This window comes from Entelurus aequoreus, linkage group LG08, assembly GCF_033978785.1.
Source record: "Entelurus aequoreus isolate RoL-2023_Sb linkage group LG08, RoL_Eaeq_v1.1, whole genome shotgun sequence".
In the NCBI taxonomy this organism is placed as follows: Eukaryota; Metazoa; Chordata; class Actinopteri; order Syngnathiformes; family Syngnathidae; genus Entelurus; species Entelurus aequoreus.
This window is the reverse complement of record NC_084738.1, coordinates 38,639,228-38,658,424: the sequence shown is the minus strand read 5'-3', so window position 1 is coordinate 38,658,424 and position 19,197 is coordinate 38,639,228. Positions and strand designations below refer to the sequence as shown.

At 39.2% G+C, this 19,197-nt stretch overlaps 1 protein-coding gene across 1 annotated transcript in view; it reads right to left on the bottom strand.

Annotated features, from left to right (window-relative positions):
* Positions 1-1,515: 1,515 nt before the first annotated feature.
* Positions 1,516-19,197, bottom strand: part of LOC133655865 (zinc finger protein 271-like) — a 39,880-nt gene continuing 22,198 nt past the window's right edge. Inside the window, exons 4-7 of the mRNA XM_062056449.1 lie at positions 11,858-11,953; positions 9,627-9,737; positions 8,807-8,930; positions 1,516-3,739 (exon numbers count right to left, since the gene is read on the bottom strand). Of these exons, the coding sequence (XP_061912433.1) occupies positions 1,770-3,739; positions 8,807-8,930; positions 9,627-9,737; positions 11,858-11,953 (2,301 nt within the window). The 3' untranslated portion in view covers positions 1,516-1,769. The remainder of the gene's footprint in view (positions 3,740-8,806; positions 8,931-9,626; positions 9,738-11,857; positions 11,954-19,197) is intronic.

The window sequence follows — 19,197 nt, the reverse complement described above, 5'->3', positions numbered from 1 at the left end:
GAACATTCATTTGCGAGAAACTATTGCGGTAGTGTTAAATTGTCACCAGCGCTTTAAAATTCTGATATTAGTATCTTAATCTTGTTTTCAATGGACTAAACGCTGTGGGCTTATCAATGAATATGACGTCACCATTTGGCAAGGGGTTGGAAACATGCCGCCTTTCTTTGTTACTGTTACTCCACCCGAATTTCAGCAAATGTCAAATCATTCTTTGGTTGAAGACATTTTATTTTCAACATGCCTCAATGCCGTCAGAACTGAGGAAATGAACCACACAAAACATGAATATACATCCCATGAAATAACACGTTTCACATACTTCTTGAATAGAATACCTCTTTGGCCACATCAGCTCTAGGGGAATAAGGTAATCTTCTTAACGGCAACTTTATGACTTCTCTGAAACACATCTTTTGTTGCTCTCTGTGTGCCACACCTACTTTTAGCCGCCCTCTCGGAAGGTACCAAACGGCACACAAAAAAAGTCCCCCCTTATTTACATAGTTGCATGAATATAACAAATTTGCATCAACATACATTCACTGTGCAAGTATTAAGTTGAATGTATCTATAGGTATTATTTGCAATTTTTGATTAAATCAATTAATTAATATGTATTCTAACAGGAGCTAGTTATTTTTCCATCTCACTGCACATCCCTTCCACACTAAGGCAGTCAGGTGTGGGCGTGTCTTTGTGCCCTGGGAGGCGTGGTAAGTAGGATATTTGCATAATTAGTACATATTTAGATTTACACTTCGCGAGCCTTTTAGCGCTTAAGATCAAATTTAGATGCATTAATTTCTACCTCGAATGTGAAGAAAATGTGCTGAATGCAAGTTAAACGTGAGAAAATATACATTTGACAAAAGTCAGCAAAATGTGAGAAAATATAACCGCTCGTTATACAGTACACCTGAATTGTGATTCATTGTGATCAGGATGTACATCGTATCTAATCAAATTGCCAATTGATGAAGAGGTATCTTAAACGTACCGATCGTTGCTTGTGAATAGAGATGCCCGTCCCTATAGTAAGTGTGTGTGTACGTGTGTATGTACATATGCGTGTTTGTTATTCAGTACTGTATGTGTGAGAGCCAAGAGACTCTTCACAAATTTTATTTTGCTCAAACAATTGTAGGTAACTGAAAAGAAAAATGCGATTATTGCATTTTTATAAGATTAGATATAATGGAATAAACACCAAGTTCATTAGTCACAAAATGTAGGAGAGTAACAATGAATAATTACTCGCAGTCCATTCTGACATTACCAAATTGGCACTGATAAACAATGAGTGGACAAACTTAGTTTTACTTGTGAATTGTTCAAATCGGCTAGAGCAGCTTCATACCTGCTTATCTCTACGTTGGGGAATCTGAGCCCTGCGGTCAACCATTTCTAGTCTGTCTGTGATTGGTTAAATGTTGGAAATGGTGGGATAGGAAGTATTGTCTATAATCTATAAATTAACCCTTCAGGTAAATAGACAATTAAAATCAAGTAAAATGTGTCGAAGAAAAAAATTTATTCCCAAAGTCAATGTTTTCTCAATTGTACATACTAACCTTATGTAGAACTACAGCAAACATTTCTGTAAAAATACACCTACATTATAAGCATTTTACACTTTCCATTGTCACTTTTTTGCTTCTGCACTTGTCAAGTGTTCATGAGCAGATTTTTTTAAACTCAGTTTCTCATGTCTCTTTTTTTCCCTTATTAAGGAAGACATTTTTAGAAGATCCGTTTGGTTGTATAAACTATGCATGGACAAGCCTGCGATGCCTTTTTAGGCCGTGTAAACTGGAAAAAGCTTTGTTACAGACAGCACAAACATACGGCCTCTCGCCAGTGTGGGTCCGCATGTGCAGCGTGAGAAAACACGACTGGACAAAACCTTTTTCACAGACGCCACATTTAAAGGGCCTTTCTCCGGTATGGTATCTGCGATGGATCTTAAGTTCTGCGGCAGATCTAAAAGACTTGTCGCAGTCGTCGCACTTGAAAGGTCTTTCGCCTGTATGAATCAAAGTATGCCTCACAAGAGCATCTTTACCGAAAAAACCCTTTCCACAGTGCTCACATGGGAAGCGCATGCCTTTGTGGTGGAAGTTATCGTGTTTCAGGAGGCATCTCCTTGAGGTGAAGCTCTTCCCGCACTGAGCGCATGCGAATGACGGCAGGGCTTTATCACTCAGCGGTTCGCCAGACTGATGCACGCGCTCGACGTGCCTGGTCAGAGTGATGCCATGTCGGAATTTCTTGCCGCACTCCCAGCATAGGAATGGATACGCCTTGGTGTGTTTTTTCTGGTGCTCCAAAAGGTCGGAATACGATCGGAATCTTTTTGTGCAGTGGGGGCACTGAAACGGCTGGTAGCCAGTGTGTTTCCACTCATGTCTGATGAACCGCTTTAAACTGGCAAACGTCGTCTGGCAGTGGGTGCACGTAAAAGGCTCGGTGGGATTATGGACGTCAATGTAGTGCTTATGCAGCGACTTGAACACAGGGAAGTTATCCTCACACTGGTTGCACTGGAACGGCGTGTGCGATTCCTTGTGCATGGACAAAGCTTCAGAGTCACGCACAAGTTTCATGCACACCTCGCAGTAGAGCGGGTTGTGCGTTTGCTTGTGGGAGTCTAATGTTGATTTGTACTTGAAAGCCTTGTCGCACTCATTGCAACGAAAACAGTGCCTAATGTCATCGGGTTGATCGGGGTCCACCTGTTGCTCGTTGTAGCAGATGTTTCTTAAATGAAACCTAAACGTTTGCTTGCACTTGAACTCCACACTGCAGTGAGGACAGTAGAATGGACCGTCTAAAATACTCTTAGTGTCATCTGGGCTGTTCTCTCCCAGTTCTTTGGCAGACATCTTTTCTTCAGCGTGTGAGTAATCAGGGTGGTCTGCAGCCAATTCTTCATTGGCTGGATCACAAATACGTATGCATGACTTGTCCTCTTCTTCACCGGTCACATCCTTGTCTGTCTGGGCTTCAGTCTGATTTGTCCCACTTTGACATTTGTGTTGCTGTAAGTACCGAAGACTCTTGTAACTTCTTTGACACAGTGTGCAAGAGTAATGTAGCTCTTTCGAGTGCTGAGTCATGTGGCGCTCCATGAATTTGACATGACTCACTACCTTGCCACATACTTTGCAAGTTCTCTCATCCAGGTCATTGCTTTCAGCTGGGTCAAGGAACCTTCCAGGGCTGTGGCCACCACTGTCGGCGGGTGTTTCAGATTTTCTCCACTGTGACAGAAGGCGCTTCATCTTGAGCCCACGGTTCTTTCGCATTGGTCTTTTTAGCAAATCAATTTCTGGATCCGTTGCACCGGCTGGCATTTGGAAGTCTTCATCGGCAAGACGCTTTTTTTTCCTACCACGTCTGTTTGCCGTTTTTCCTATGTTGTCAAGCACTGTCACTTTCCCATCCTCCCCAATGATCAGAGTTTCAGAAAGTTGTTCATGGTGGTCATCCATTTCACAATCAACGCCATCTGTGCCGACATCCGCTTTCCCCTCATTACTGATACCCAACCACGGCGTTTGCACATTCTCTTCAGAAAAGGCCATTTTGTTCTCAGACTCAACCTCCATCTCTTTGCCAACTGTATAAACAAGGCGACTCTCTGTATCCGTTCCTGTCTGCTCATTGACGATTACAACACTTTTTGCTGGAGGAAGACACAAGGCGGACAAGATGCCGCTATCAACCTCGCAAGAATCTGCAAAGAAGAACAGGGTAAAATTAACGTTCATATATATAATCCAAAACATAGGAGCCTGCACACTGGTATAAACTGGATATTAAAGAAAATCACAAGTCTTTATCCCTTGAAAAGCAGTAAAAAGTGTGATCACAAGTTATAAAACACCAATACAGTAAAATACTACTTAAAATTCAGCAATTTTTGGTTGATAACACCTAAAAAAATCATATCCAAAGTAAATATCAAGTTAGGCTGTCCCAGCACTTGAGTAAAAGCTCTGATAACACGCTAAAAAAGGAGTTTGTTTTAGGTCTGTAGTAGAGGTGGGAATCTTTGGGCACCTCACCAGTTGAGTACAATTCAGAGGCTACGATACATTATTAAATTGATTTATATATCTATAATTATTATATTTTAAAATGCAGCTGAGATAGGCTACAGCACCCCCGCGACCCCGAAAGGGACAAGCGGTAGAAAATGGATGGATGGATGGATTATTCTATATCAGTATATACTCTATGTATTACCTTGAATTAATAATACTATGTCTAAAAGGCTCCTCCTTTGGCTACTCGCACAGCGCATATATATATATATATATATATATATATATATATATATATATATATATATATATATATATATATATATATATATGTATATATATATATATACATACACATATATATATATATACATATATATCAGTGACTGACGTGCAGTCAGGGGAGGCAGGTGAGGCGGGGCCTCACGTGCCATCATGGAAAAAAAAAATGTAAAAAGAAAAAAAATTAATTAAATTGTTATACGTATCCAGTGATTATACTATACAGTTATTTTCCATTTAACTTCACCAGTTTTAGATTATTTTTATTCAAAATCGCTGAATTTTCACATTTGCCGTTCAAATACTGAGAAGAGACTTGCTGTGAGTCACCAGACAGTTGAGGCACGTCACCGAGTTGAGCCTCACCATGGATTGCGCAATGACTCGGCTAACTGCTGGCCTGCTGTGCAGTGAGACCGTATTGCTATATAAATTATATTATACATTTCCATAGTTTAGTTAGCTGAGGTATATAATGTACATTGTATTTTGTCAACAACTGTATGTGTGTAACGTATTTCTTGTGCTGAGCAATCATAAAACGGCTGCGAAGACGCACTGGCTGAGGCTCGCAGTAATCCCGCCTCCTGGTGGTGTTGTGCCGGATAATGCACCCCCGCCGTAGAATGCACCCCCCGACGGGAGTGTTATATCAACTAAAGCCCACACTTAAACTTTCCATGTGCAAGATTGAATCTAGTTTAAAAAGTTATTTAATAAGAAGCCAAAAAGTGCAAAAACAATAATGTTCGTGTTGGAGGAGTTGTGAATCACTGCTGGGCCACAACATTAGGTACACCTGCAGACTGCAGCACGGATTTCATATTTCAGTCATTCACAACTCCTCCAACACGAACATGATTGTTTTTGCACTTTTTGGCTTCTTAAATAACTTTTTTAAAATAGATTCAATCTTGCACGTGGAAAGTTTAAGTGTGGGCTTTAGCTGATATAACACTCCCGTCAGGGGGTGCATTCTACGGCGGGGGTGCATTATCCGGCACAACAGCGGCGCATGGACTTCATTTATAACTAAAGGTAAGACCATAACAACGTTTTTTTTATTAAATGTGCTTTTTTGTGTGCTACAGTTTGTATGTGTAAAGTTAAAGTTAAGTTAAAGTACCAATGATTGTCACACACACACTAGGTGTAATGAAATTTGTCCTCTGCATTTGACCCATCCCCTTGTTCACCCCCTGGGAGGTGAGGGGAGCAGTGGGCAGCAGCGGCGCTGCGCCTGGGAATAATTTTTGGTGATTTAACCCCCAATTCCAACCCTTGATGCTGAGTGCCAAGCAGGGAAGAATGCTGGTATGAGCTTTTAAACACAACCCGTTAACTGCTGCCAATCAAATGGTGAATAAGATATTCTTTAGGGTTCATATGTTTGTAAATCTGACTGTGATGAAGTCAGTGCCTCACCAGCCATGAACCTAATATATATATATATATATATATATATATATATATATATATATATATATATATATATATATATATATATATATATATATATATATATATATATATATATATATATATATATATATATATATATATATATATATATATATATATATATATATATATATATATATATATATATATATATATATATATATATATATATATATATATATATATATATATACACATACACACACACTACCGTTCAAAAGTTTGGGGTCACCCAAACAATTTTGTGGAATAGCCTTCATTTCTAAGAATAGACTGTCGAGTTTCAGATGAAGGTTATCTTTTTCTGGCCATTTTGAGCATTTAATTGACCCCACAAATGTGATGCCCCAGAAACTCAATCTGCTCAAAGGAATGTCAGTTTTGTAGCTTCTGTAACAAGCTAAACTGTTTTCAGATGTGTGAACATGATTGCACAAGGGTTTTCTAATCATCAATTAGCCTTCTGAGCCAATGAGCAAACACATTGTACCATTAGAACACTGGAGTGATAGTTGCTGGAAATGGGCCTCTATACACCTATGTAGGTATTGCACCAAAAACCAGACATTTGCAGCTAGAATAGTCATTTACCACATTAGCAATGTATAGAGTGTATTTCTTTAAAGTTAAGACTAGTTTAAAGTTATCTTCATTGAAAAGTACAGTGCTTTTCCTTCAAAAACAAGGACATTTCAATGTGACCCCAAACTTTTGAACGGTAGTGTATATACACATATACATATACATATACATACATATACACATATATATACACATACACAAACATATCTACAAACACAAATATGTATACACAAACACACATGTATACACAAACACAAATATGTATATACACACAAATATGTATACAGATGTATGTATACACACACAAATATGTATACATGTGTATACATACACACACAAATTTGTATACACGTGTATACGTACACACACAAATATGTATACGCGTGTATACGTACACACACAAATATGTATACGCGTGTATACGTACACACACGTATGTATACACGTGTATACGTACACACAAATATGTATACACACACATATAAATATGTATACGTGTATACACACACAATCTCCTTGTAATCATGTTCCACAAAATATTGACTACATAATTTTTCCTAAAATTAGAGTTTGAGGTTTGAGCAACAGGCTTCGTAGTTAGTCAGCACGCATACGCGCACACAGTGGTGTGTGCGAGCGCAGAGACCAGCAGACTGGCCTGGTAGTAGGAATTTAGCGGGCAATATTAATTTCCACAGAGTTTGGTGCCTGCAATTAGAAATACATTTAGTTTTTTTGGTCCGTTAAAATGACATTTGTTAAATGTTTGTACAAGTTTAAAATAATCAATTTTTTTATTTCCCTTTATACCAAACTGTTTTGCTTAAACATGAATCCTAAATGCATGTACACTGTGTAAATGAATGTACAAGTTTTACAGTAACTTCATTGTGAATACTATCACATTAAATCCAATCTGTTCACCTAGGGTTTCCCCTTAATGTAACTAAATGTGGCGCACAGGCACGGCATTTTCAATGCTGCCACACCTTGAAAATAAATGTTTTTTTCTTTTGTTTTTACATGAACATTTTTTAAGTAACATCGTGTATTGTAGCTCCCAGAAGAAGTCCCACAAAGTCTGACATTATTTTTCACTTTTATGCTAACAAACGGCACAATTCCAACAGGTTTTACCTTCCCCAGACACACAACACCACCTCATTCTCCGCCAATACGCTCTCAGGCACGGAGGGTGTTTGGGATCATAGGAAAAATTCATATCAAATCAAAACCACACTATGTATAGCCTATTATTGCCGCATTATTGACAAATGATGCACTGAAAAGTCAGCCACTGAAAAAATACTTTGATCACCAAAAACAGCGCTGCTGAAAGTGGATTTAAACAAATTACACGCCATTGACTGGAGCGTTGTCAGCATGTCTGCAATGTGGACGTAAGTTTAATATATCCCAGATATGCCCACGGACAGCCATCTACAAAATGTACAAATAGTAAGAAGACAGTGGCGGCTTGTAAGAAGAGAAAGCCCAACTGGAGCAGCAGCGCGGAGCAAGTGTGACAGCATGCTCGCTGCAGCTAGCCTCTTTCGTCAGGGACATCGAGGGGCGGAAGAGGAGTCTCTAAACACGAGTACATTTTATAACAACACCAGAAAAAGATGCTAGATTTGTTGTTGATTTTAATAAAAAAAGGCATTAAAAGTCTGTTGATACTCAAAACATTCTTAATTACATTGCACAATAAGCAGCAAAAATTCAAACTATGGCAAAACAATATAAAAGTATATATGTTAAAACCAATGTATAAGAACAGACTTGTTTTCAAATGTATGTTTACATTTTTGTTGCCTTTTTAATAATACCTGGGATTTATATAGCGCTTTTCTAAGTACCCAAAGTCGCTTTACATGTTTTTCTGCACCCATCATTCATTCACACCTGGTGGTGGTAAGCTACTTTCATAGCCACAGCTGCCCTGGGGTAGACTGACGGAAGCGTGGCTGCATTTTGCGCCTACGGCCCCTCCGACCACCACCTATCATTCATTTCACCGGTGTGAGCGGCACCGGGGGCAAAGGGTGAAGTGTCCTGCCCAAGGACACAACGGCAGCGATTTTTTAGATGGTAAGAGGCGGGGAGCGAACCTGCAACCCTCAGGTTTCTGGCACGGTTGCTCTACCCACTACGCCACGCCGCCCCCGATTTTAAAGAAAATCATGTAGCAGATTATGCAAACTATGCGATGACATCATGGTGACCACACCCATAACCACTCCACCACCGGTATCTTGGCAGTTTAGGGGAAAACCTGTCAATTATCTGCCAAACTAAACTCCAACATTCAGAGACTAATATGTAAACACACCAACTGTGTATAAAGCGCAGCCTTTGTTGACATGACAAAGTCCTGACGATTAATATTATTCTTTATAACAACGGATTAATGTGTCTTTAAATATTCTCACCAACATCCTCCAACTGGCTGAGGTCTTTGTGAGTGTCCAACACGGTTTTGAGCCCCTCAGATGCAGTAAAAGACTCCAAGCAGTCTTTCAGAACTGAAGAAGAATCACGGAGCAAAGACGCGATCTGACAAAGAGAAGGCAACACGGCAACTTTTGAGTTTGATTTGAAACAATGGGGTCAAAACATTTCTTGAAAATTTGGCATCTCTTGAGCAGTTATGTTCATCACATTTTATAACTCAACAAAAAAGGGCAAAACATGCAACCATTTAGTCAGATAAATACACCACATGTTGACAGTGTTATCAAACTCAAAACTTTGACCGCATAAATCAGGCCTACTTGAAATGTATCATACAGTTCAATGAGCTCTACACTGTAACTTTGGGTTGTTTGGTAGATAACTTAAGGTGACAGAAAAGCATGTCTGTAAAATGTATACAAGATTGGATGGAAAAACCTCAACCAATCAACCAAAATGACATTGCAAAGCATGGGCAGGACTTGGGAACTAATGCTCCATAAGTCATTGACCCTTTTTTTTAATGATTATAAATGTGTTGGCCCTGCGACGAGGCGGCGACTTGTCCAGGGTGTACCCTGCCTTCTGCCCGAGTGCAGCTGGGATAGGCTCCAGCCCCCTGGACACCCCGGCAAGGACAAGCGGTAAAAAATGGATGGAAGAAAACGATCAAAAGGTTGATATCTGTATTACGTATATGGTTTTCTTCCATAGCATTTTGAGCATCACCCATAGGGGGTGCCACAAATGTCATTTACATGGTACGTTTTTGATAGTTTCACAACAAATACAACCTACCTGATGGAGAGACTGACTTGGAAGAAGCTTTTCAAGTCTGGAGAGAAACAGCCACATCAATGTCTGGATTGCTTTGTCATAAGTAGGGCCAAAGTCTTCAGGAAACACATCCTGCATACACAGATGAATCACACGAACGATCATTTAGGAAAACCTTGTCAAATAAAGGACATTTACCTCAATATAAATATACATTATAAACTACAAGGTAACTATGTAGTTACCGTAAATTCCGGAGTATAAGCCGCTACTTTTTTCTTACGCTTTGGAGCCTGCTTATAAAATGGAGGGACTAATTTGTGGATTTTTCTTCGCTGACGGCCATAAAGCAAATAGTTTTCATTAAACACATGCAAAGACACAAAATGGGTTATTTGTCCTATGGCACCATCTTTTGGAGGAATTCGCTCACTGCAGGTGCAGCAGGGTGAATGCATGAAAGTGTTTCCTGCGGTTTAAAGCTTTGAACCGGAACTAGAAGTACCGTTGTGTCTTCTAAATGTCCATAGCGTTTCTACTCGTATAGATTCTTCATTCATCACTCCAAGCAATGTTTGTAAGTTTTACAGTATAACTAAAATAATTCTAACCCGTCCCATGTGTGATGTCTGTAGGAGTGTTTTCATGCATATTTGTACTTGCTGTCGTAATGTAATGAAGCTAGCATTGTTAGCATTAACTAATACAGGGCTCCTACAGGTATCAGCAAATCTAATTTAATGATTTTGAATGCCACTTAAACAAAATTTAATGCCCATTAAATGGGCATTAAATGGGCATGTCGTTATTATATATAGTCAAAAGATTACAATTCTGTATTGACACAAATGTAAGTGTTTGAAAATGATAATCTTGAATAGTTTACCTTACCCGGTACTATCTGGTGAATTAAAATTGACTTTCAAGACTGCTTCATCTGAGAATTTATTTTTGTAGTAACAGCTGATAGTTTTGCTGGTGATAGCAGAAGTGGCTTTGTTGGTCATGCCAATGAAATTTGGAACCATTAACTGCTGCCTGTCTTTCATTGCCGACTTGTGATTAGCTACTAGTATGTGTGATTTCACTGCATTAAAGCCTACAGAGCAAAGTCTGGAGTTTTTTTTTTTAACACACTGAAGAATACCTCCCGTGGTTTACAATCAACGGGCTTCAACCAAGTTTTGAAAAGTTAAGGAGCCAGCCACTTTCGCTTAAAGGGGAACTGCACTTCTTTTGCAATTTTGGCTATCGTTCACAATCATTATGAGACACAAGAAGACAAAAGTTAGGGTTTTTTTTAGCTTTCTAACGTAAACACGTTCTTGGTGGCTAGCAATACAGCTAATGGAAACAATCAATTCTACCTCTAAATCACTTTAAAAATGCATTCAAAAACTGTCAATACTTCATTTACGTTCCATAACCTGTACAATAACCAAGCTGTAGTGATATTTTTATTGTTAAGTGTGAAAACTGAGGAACTATTTTTCTAGCATAGTAACATATCGGCTAACTACGGAAAAGAGATAAACTAGCTTCTATGACAAACACAAACACGAAATGTGTTTTGAATTTGTAATGCACAACACTGCGATGGGACACCAACCTGTACTGACTGAAAAACATAACTGCTTACTAATTACTTTATAAGAATACACAACACATTAAAGTTCCTTACAAAATAAGGTCATCGGAATACTCCCATCACTGGTTATCTCGCCATAAAACACTGTGTGTGTAACATTCAGGCCTCCATAAATAACAAAACTTAAGAACTGCAGTTTATTGGCCGACAAAGGATTATTGACTTAGAGGAGCAGCTCCACATGGTGTATGGACAAACAGTAAGCTGCTTAGACACCTCTGTGACATCTATTTTTACCGGTCAGCAAACTGAGCATCAAAAATGAGAATCAACATTTAAAAATTCAGACAATTCCAGGAGAATCGAAATGTAAGACTAAGTTTCCATCGATGCCCGATGCCAAACCCTCGATCTGAAATGTAATTTCTTTGGAGAATAAAGATAAAAATATACTTCTTTAATTTTTATGGTAATCAAACATGTAAAAATACATCAATATCATCCAATAATTTAGCAAACTCGCCAATTTTTATACATTCCTTGATTCCTAAGTCTAGGACAGACCACTACAAAGGAATGTTAAAAACACATAAATTAACAGGGCATTATCATCTTCTGTCAAGCAAAACTGAATACCTGTATCAGCATATCAACGAAAACTTACTTGATAGAAGTTCTTTCTTTCTTCTGAATCTCGCAGAAGATTTCGTACCAGGCCCATAAAATTTGAGTCACAAATATCTGGTGCTGCACTATCAGTCTGCAAAAGGAGGGGATCAAAAAAACAATTTATTAAAGAAATTCAGGTTGGTAAATTAGTGTGGTCGTTGAATCCCACAATAAGGCAATACCTCAGATCATTCTTCCCCATAGCCATAAGACTTTATAACACACACACACTTGCGAAAAAACTGCATAAACTCTAAGGTAGGGCTTTACATTTATTCAATCATGACTTTGGCTGCCACGATTAAATGAGATATTAACATCTTACCATCTGTTGTTAAAATATGCGATATTAACATCTAAAAAGCAGACCATCAAATCAGATCATATCAAGCACTTTCACAACCGCAGCAGCAGAGAATGGCTCTTTGAAAAGTGTGCCTGTCCAGTGTTTCCCATAAACTGCCAAGATACCTGTGGCGGTGGGGGCGTGGCCATGGGGGTGGTCACCATGACATCATCAAGTAATTTGCATAATTTACTACAATGATAGGATTTTCTCTAAAAAGGCTAAAAAAATGTATACTTACTAATTAATAATAACAGTTTTGTTTTAAACGTCCATCCATCCATCCATTTTACAATATAATTACAACACTTTATGTACATATTTATATACAGATTTGAACAATAAGTTATTCACTGAACTATATTTATTAATTGTGGTTCTTACAAAAAATATATCTTATAAAATATAAAAGCTAAAATGTCTCTTAAAGCTCTGCCCCTTTAATTAGTTCATACTAAATAATTAAACTTTAGCCTACTACTACAACCATATTATTTACCAGCAACATAAAGTGAAACAGAGGCAGAGGTGTCCTGCCACAGTCAGTAACAAATAAACAGAAAACAGTAGTGGTCAAATACAAATAAGGCAACAAGAGAAGAATCCTACACTTCTCTTTTGTAAAGTAAATCTGAACAGCCTATATGGGCATCTACATCAACTATATGATTTGCCTGAGAAGCTGGACAGGGCAAAAAAAAATAAAAATAAAATATATATATATATATATATATTTTTTAAAATTTGTGGCGGACGTAATTCTTTCGTGGCAGGCCGCCACAAATAAATGAATGTGTGGGAAACACTGCTGTCCATGCCAGAGGCCATTGTGTATGGCCACAAAACTCGTCAACATCAACATTATTACTAACAATTACATTGACAAACTTTTCCCGAGGATGCTGCAGCCAATCGCTTCGTTTCACTCGCTTCACTTCTCGGCGTGTGTTTAAGGACTGCACTGCTGTTTTTAGATGGTGACAAGTGTGGACAATATCAAAAACAGACTCATTTGTTTCACCCAAAAAGTATATCGTGGAGGAGAAAAATAATTGATCTCGTTTTCATTTTGAAAGCGCATCAAACCATCGTGTTGCTGGCCCGCACCTTCATTCACTTGGGGCCTCATGTAGCTTGCTTATGCACAAGAACCTGGCGTACACCCTTTTTTACAACAAAGTTGCGATGTATCAAGACTGACGTTGACGTGGAAATGTAAGGTGTCTCACGCCAACTTCATGCTTCACCTGCATACATTCTAAAGTTGGGTTGTCCCGGTACTAACATTTTGGTACCGGAAACAAAATGTATTGTGATACTTTTCTAAATAAATGGTACCACAAAAAACGGCAATATTGGCTTTTTTTTGAACAAAACATCCATCCATTTTCCGTCGCCCGTCCCTCTCAGGATCACGGGAGGTGCTGGAGCCTATCGATATTATGAATAATTAAACATGTGTTTCTTATTGCAACCAAACAATAATTTTGGAATTAAACAAAATAGTGAATATACTAGAAAAAAATCCCTTTTTGTAGTAAGTAAGCAAACAGGTTACAAAGGCTCCTAATTTGGCTGCTGACGTGTGCAGTAACATACTGTATTACTCATTGTATTATTTTATCAAAAATATGGGGGACAAGCTGTAGAAAATGGAATTATTATTAATATATTTGTTCATTTACTGATAATATCTGGTTGTTTTCTGTTTTAACATGTTTATCTCCACTTCTGTTAAAATGTAATAAGCACTTATTCGTCTGTTGTTTGATACTTTACATTAGTTTTGGGTGATGCCACAATTTTGGGTATCGATCCGATACCAAGTAGTTACAGGATCATACATTGGTCTTATTTATCTCATGTTTTACTACTTACGTATAAAATACTACACGGTCAAGCTCCTGCCTATCTTGCCGATTGTATTGTACCATATGTCCCGGCAAGAAATCTGCGTTCAAAGAACTCCGGCTTATTAGTGAATCCCAGAGCCCAAAAAAAGTCTGCGGGCTATAGAGCGTTTTCTATTCGGGCTCCAATACTATGGAATGCCCTCCCGGTAAAAGTTAGAGATGCTACCTCAGTAGAAGCATTTAAGTCTCATCTTAAAACTCATTTGTATACTCTAGCCTTTAAATAGACTCCCTTTTTAGACCAGTTGATCTGCCGTTTCTTTTCTTTTCTTTTCTACTCTGCTCCAGGGTGGACCGCTAGCCTGTTCATCGGATGGGGACATCTCTACGCTGCTGACCCGTCTCCGCTCGGGATGGTTCCTGCTGGCCCCACCATGGACTGGACTTTCGCTGATGTGTTGGACTTCACAATATTATGTCAGATCCACTCGACATCCATTGCTTTCGGTCTCCCCTAGAGGGGGGGGTGGGGGGGGGGGTTACCCACATATGCGGTCCTCTCCAAGGTTTCTCATAGTCATTCACATTGACGTCCCACTTGGGTGAGTTTTCCTTGCCCGTATGTGGGCTATGTACCGAGGATGTCGTTGGGGCTTGTACAGCCCTTTGAGACACTTGTGATTTAGGGCTATATAAATAAACATTGATTGATTGATTGATTGATGTGTCGAGGGGCGTATTTCCTGAGTGTATAAACATAATTGTAATTTTAAAAAAGGAAAAAAAGATTTTGTGTTGATAAAAAATCTCAATGTAATCATTGTAGTAGCGACTAGATACGGCTCTTGTACTTCATATCGTAACATTTTATATCTGTGTAGACCCACCATTTTGTTTACACTCAGGAGCGCCAGCTTGCGGTTAGCGGTGACTGTTCTCCTACGGTGTGTAGTGAAGCATGTTTAGCTATTCCTCGTACTGCAGGGATGATATTTGTAAGCAACTTACTTTATTTGTCGACATGGAGACGAGGATTAGATGTAGTTAAAACACTAAGGAGAGACGTTAGCCGCAAGCTAGCTATCAGCGAGCTGTGTTTTAAAGCAGCCCTTCAGTGTTTATAGCTTCACCTTTATCATTCAGTTTAAAGCCAAAATATGTCCATTCTCCGTCTTCTGTCTTTACATTGTTTTTGCTTGCAAGTGCTGTGTGTGTGCATGCATTGACTAACATGCAGCACTGTACAGTACAAGCATTTTACCTGCATTTGCGACTTAAAATAGGTTGTGCAAATATTGAAAAGAAAAAAAAGAAAAAAGGTAGCACACGTGCAAATACAGATTTTAACCCTATAATTAGCATGTTCTTCCTAAAATAAATCCATCCAAATTTGATCAATGTAGAGTAAAATGCTCCCCGATCTGTATAGCATGTTTGAAATAAACAAACCATAATCATAACCAAATGGACAAATGAAAGTCTGCTTGCTATTGCTGATCGCCGCCGCTGTTTCGCCACTTAAAAGCTAAGTACTATCTTTATATCTGTGTGCTTCTAACTGTTTTACAGCTTTCTTTATTCCTTCTACAGCATATTTAAGAGTCTTATCAAATTTACAAAGCACCCACTCTCTGTTTCACCACCTCACCTTTCAGCTAGCTAGCTGCTAAGCTAGCAAAGCTAAGCTTGTTCCGGTTTGAAGCTACTGCACTTTGAAGGCAGCAAGAACTTGACTCGGTGAAAGAAACAAGGTGAGTATGGCTTCCTGTTCTTCGTGCACCATACTCATGGATTGGCTGGCTCTACTCGAGGGCCGTGTCCGCCAGTTATAGCAAAGTCATTTTGTAAATGTAGGCGCCGCGGACACGTTTGCTAGCGTCAGCTGTAGCGAGCTGACTAACCCAGTTTGTAGCAGCCCTTAGCAGCCTACAAGCCACGGTGAATTGGTTGAGACGTATAATAGATTTAGCCCTTCAGCTAGTCCTACACCCCCAGTCTAAGACACCACACCTTAGTCATAGGGGACTCCATCATCCTGAACATACAGCTTAGAAAACCAGCCATAATTAGGGGTATTCCCGGGGCCCGTGCATCCGACATTGAAGCTAATCTTAAGGAGCCTCAGTCGCACCACTAGCTATGCGAAGATAGTTGTACACGTCGGCTCCAATGAAACGATGATGAGACAGTCAAATATTACAAAGAGGAACATAGCCAGGACTTTTAATCTTGATGGAAAGAGGTCTCTGCATCAAGTACTTATCTCTGGCCCCCCCTGCTTGCAAGAGGCAATGACGAGAGGTATATCAGATTACGGTAGTCTTGCTTAACAAGTGGCTGGATAGTTTTTGTAGAGAACAGTGACTAATGTTTATTGATAATTGGCCCTCTTTCTGGGGCAAAACAGGGCTTGCGGAGGAGGGATGGCCTTCACTCGAACCGGGAAGGCGCCATCACTATATCGAGCAACATGGATTACTGGTTGAGTCACACTTGACTTACTACACTAGAGCAAGATCGGACAGAGGCAATTACAGTGCCTGTCAGCCCGGGTGAGGAGTCAGTTAAGCTAGAACTAATCAGCGCCAGGCTGGAAAATTCCTGCACACAAAGCATTTCTCATAGAATAATACATGACTAATGTTTTTTCTGTCGTGACTGTGCACATGTATTCTACTGAAGTGGCAAATTATGAATCGTTAAATCTATCGTTGCACCAAGCAAAGAATCTCAAGATACCCACCATATCAATTCCGAGATGTGATTTAAGACGCACCATGTGAAATAGACATAATATCAGTACTAAGGATACCATAAACAAAAATGCCTCAAAACAGCCCACTACCTACAGGGTGTCCACAAAGTCTGGGCACATGGTTAAAAATGCATAATTTTGAGAAGAAAACAATTCTATTCAATTCTAATGTTGATAAATATTAGAAAATGGATGGATTTAACTTCATCACTGAACAACACAAAGTCTTTAGTAAAATTTATATTTTCATCCAATGTATCTGAAAACATCTGTACCCAGACTTTATGGACACCCTGTATTATATGGTCTTGTTAAACATCATATCATTGCCTCCCAAAGTGCTATTAATTAATGACGTAATTAGAGACAACAATCTTATCATTGGGCTCAGTGAGACTTGGCTAAAACCAGATGAATTCATTCCACTTAACGAGGCATCTCCTACTAACAATCCATCAATCAAACTTTATTTATAAAGCGCTTTTCATACATAAAAGAAATGCTACGCAAAGTGCTTTACAGAGTTAAAAACAAAACCCCGGTGACCCATATCCCCCATTATCACATACTGTACGTACGCACAGACACAGATACCAAACACAAACAATATACACACATATGCAACTATACGGACAAATGATTGCATGGCTGAGTACAGAGGAGACATGTGAGTAAACACTATCAAAGGAGCCATCTGCACCAGGAAGTCATCAGACCATGGCCACCAGGACGCTGACACATAACCCTTGAGGCAGATGGCTCATCTGAGGAACGTTGGAAAATAAAAAATAATACAACTTGTAAAATAGTAAGAACCATGAGTAGAGATAAATAATAAAATACAAGCAAGACATATGAAGATTAATAGAAAAAATACAATTAATATACAGTAAATAAATAAATAGCACTAAATAATATATAACTAATAGGATAAAAAGTAAAATACAAATGACTTCAATAAAATAATTAATATCAGGTAAAGGCCAAATTAAAAAGGTGGGTCTTAAGTCTGCTCTTAAAAACATGAACGTTCTCTGCAGCCCTCAGATCCTCCGGCAAGCTGTTCCATAGACGGAGACCATAATGGTGGAAAGATGCCATCCCGTGGTTTTTGGAATAATTAGTAGATGGGTGCCGGAGGATCTCAGGGCCCGGGAAGGCTCATAGGGTGAAAGCAAATATGAGCGATAAGAAGGCCCAATACCATAAAAACATTTATAAACCATAAGAAGAACCTTAAAATTGATCCTGAAACACACGGGTAGCCATTGCAGAGATTTTAAAACTGGTGTAATGTGAGCCTGCCTTCTGGTCTTCGTCAGGACACGTGCCGCTGAATTTTGGAGTAATTGCAAATGTGTAATAACCTTTTTAGGGAGACCAGAAAGCAGGGCGTTACAATAATCTATACGACTTGTAATAAAAGCATGCATGCAAAGAAGTCAGTTTCCCATTTGGCAACTCTATCCTATAGCCATGCCCCTTCTGGTAATATACTTCTGGTGTTGTGACCTCTGTTTACACCCGTCACGTACCTTCTCGCTGGCTTCTAATTAGTGCAGAACAATTAACGGCGGGACGGCGTGGCGAAGTTGGTAGAGTGGCCGTGCCAGCAATCGGAGGGTTGCTGGTTACTGGGGTTCAATCCCCACCTTCTACCATCCTAGTCACGTCCGTTGTGTCCTTGGGCAAGACACTTCACCCTTGCTCCTGATGGCTGCTGGTTAGCGCCTTGCATGGCAGCTCCCGCCATCAGTGTGTGAATGTGTGTGTGAATGGGTGAATGTGGAAATACTGTCAAAGCGCTTTGAGTACCTTGAAGGTAGAAAAGCGCTATACAAGTATAACCCATTTATCATTTATTATCATTTGATTTCGATTAGGGCTTCTCACGATCATGAAAATAAAATGTTCGTAAAAAAATGTAATTAAATAAACGATTAATGGGCCGCACAACGTGCATGCAAATTCCGGAGCTTGTAACGGTGAAACGGATGACTGAGCGTATGAGCGTCTCCTAGAAGTTTGGGGTCTCACCAATGTTAGTACTTTTTATTTGACACAGCGCTAATCAATAATCACTAAACTCAACCAAAAAAGTAAGGCATATGATTTTCGCGTTGAAGTAACCGCGGACGGGGTCCCATAAGTCAGCCCCGAAACACGTCCTGAACTAAACAATGTTGAGGCAGCCACTTAAAACAGCGACTAAGCTAAAGCTAGCAAGAACAGTCCATACACACACAAAACATCTCATCTGCTTGTGTTGTTGTGAACGACATCATGAAAGTAACATTAACGTACAAACAGGAGGAGAGCAACTTGGGAGTCACGGCTGCGCTGTCTTTATTTTTTTAATTAACCCTCAAGTCTTTTATTTA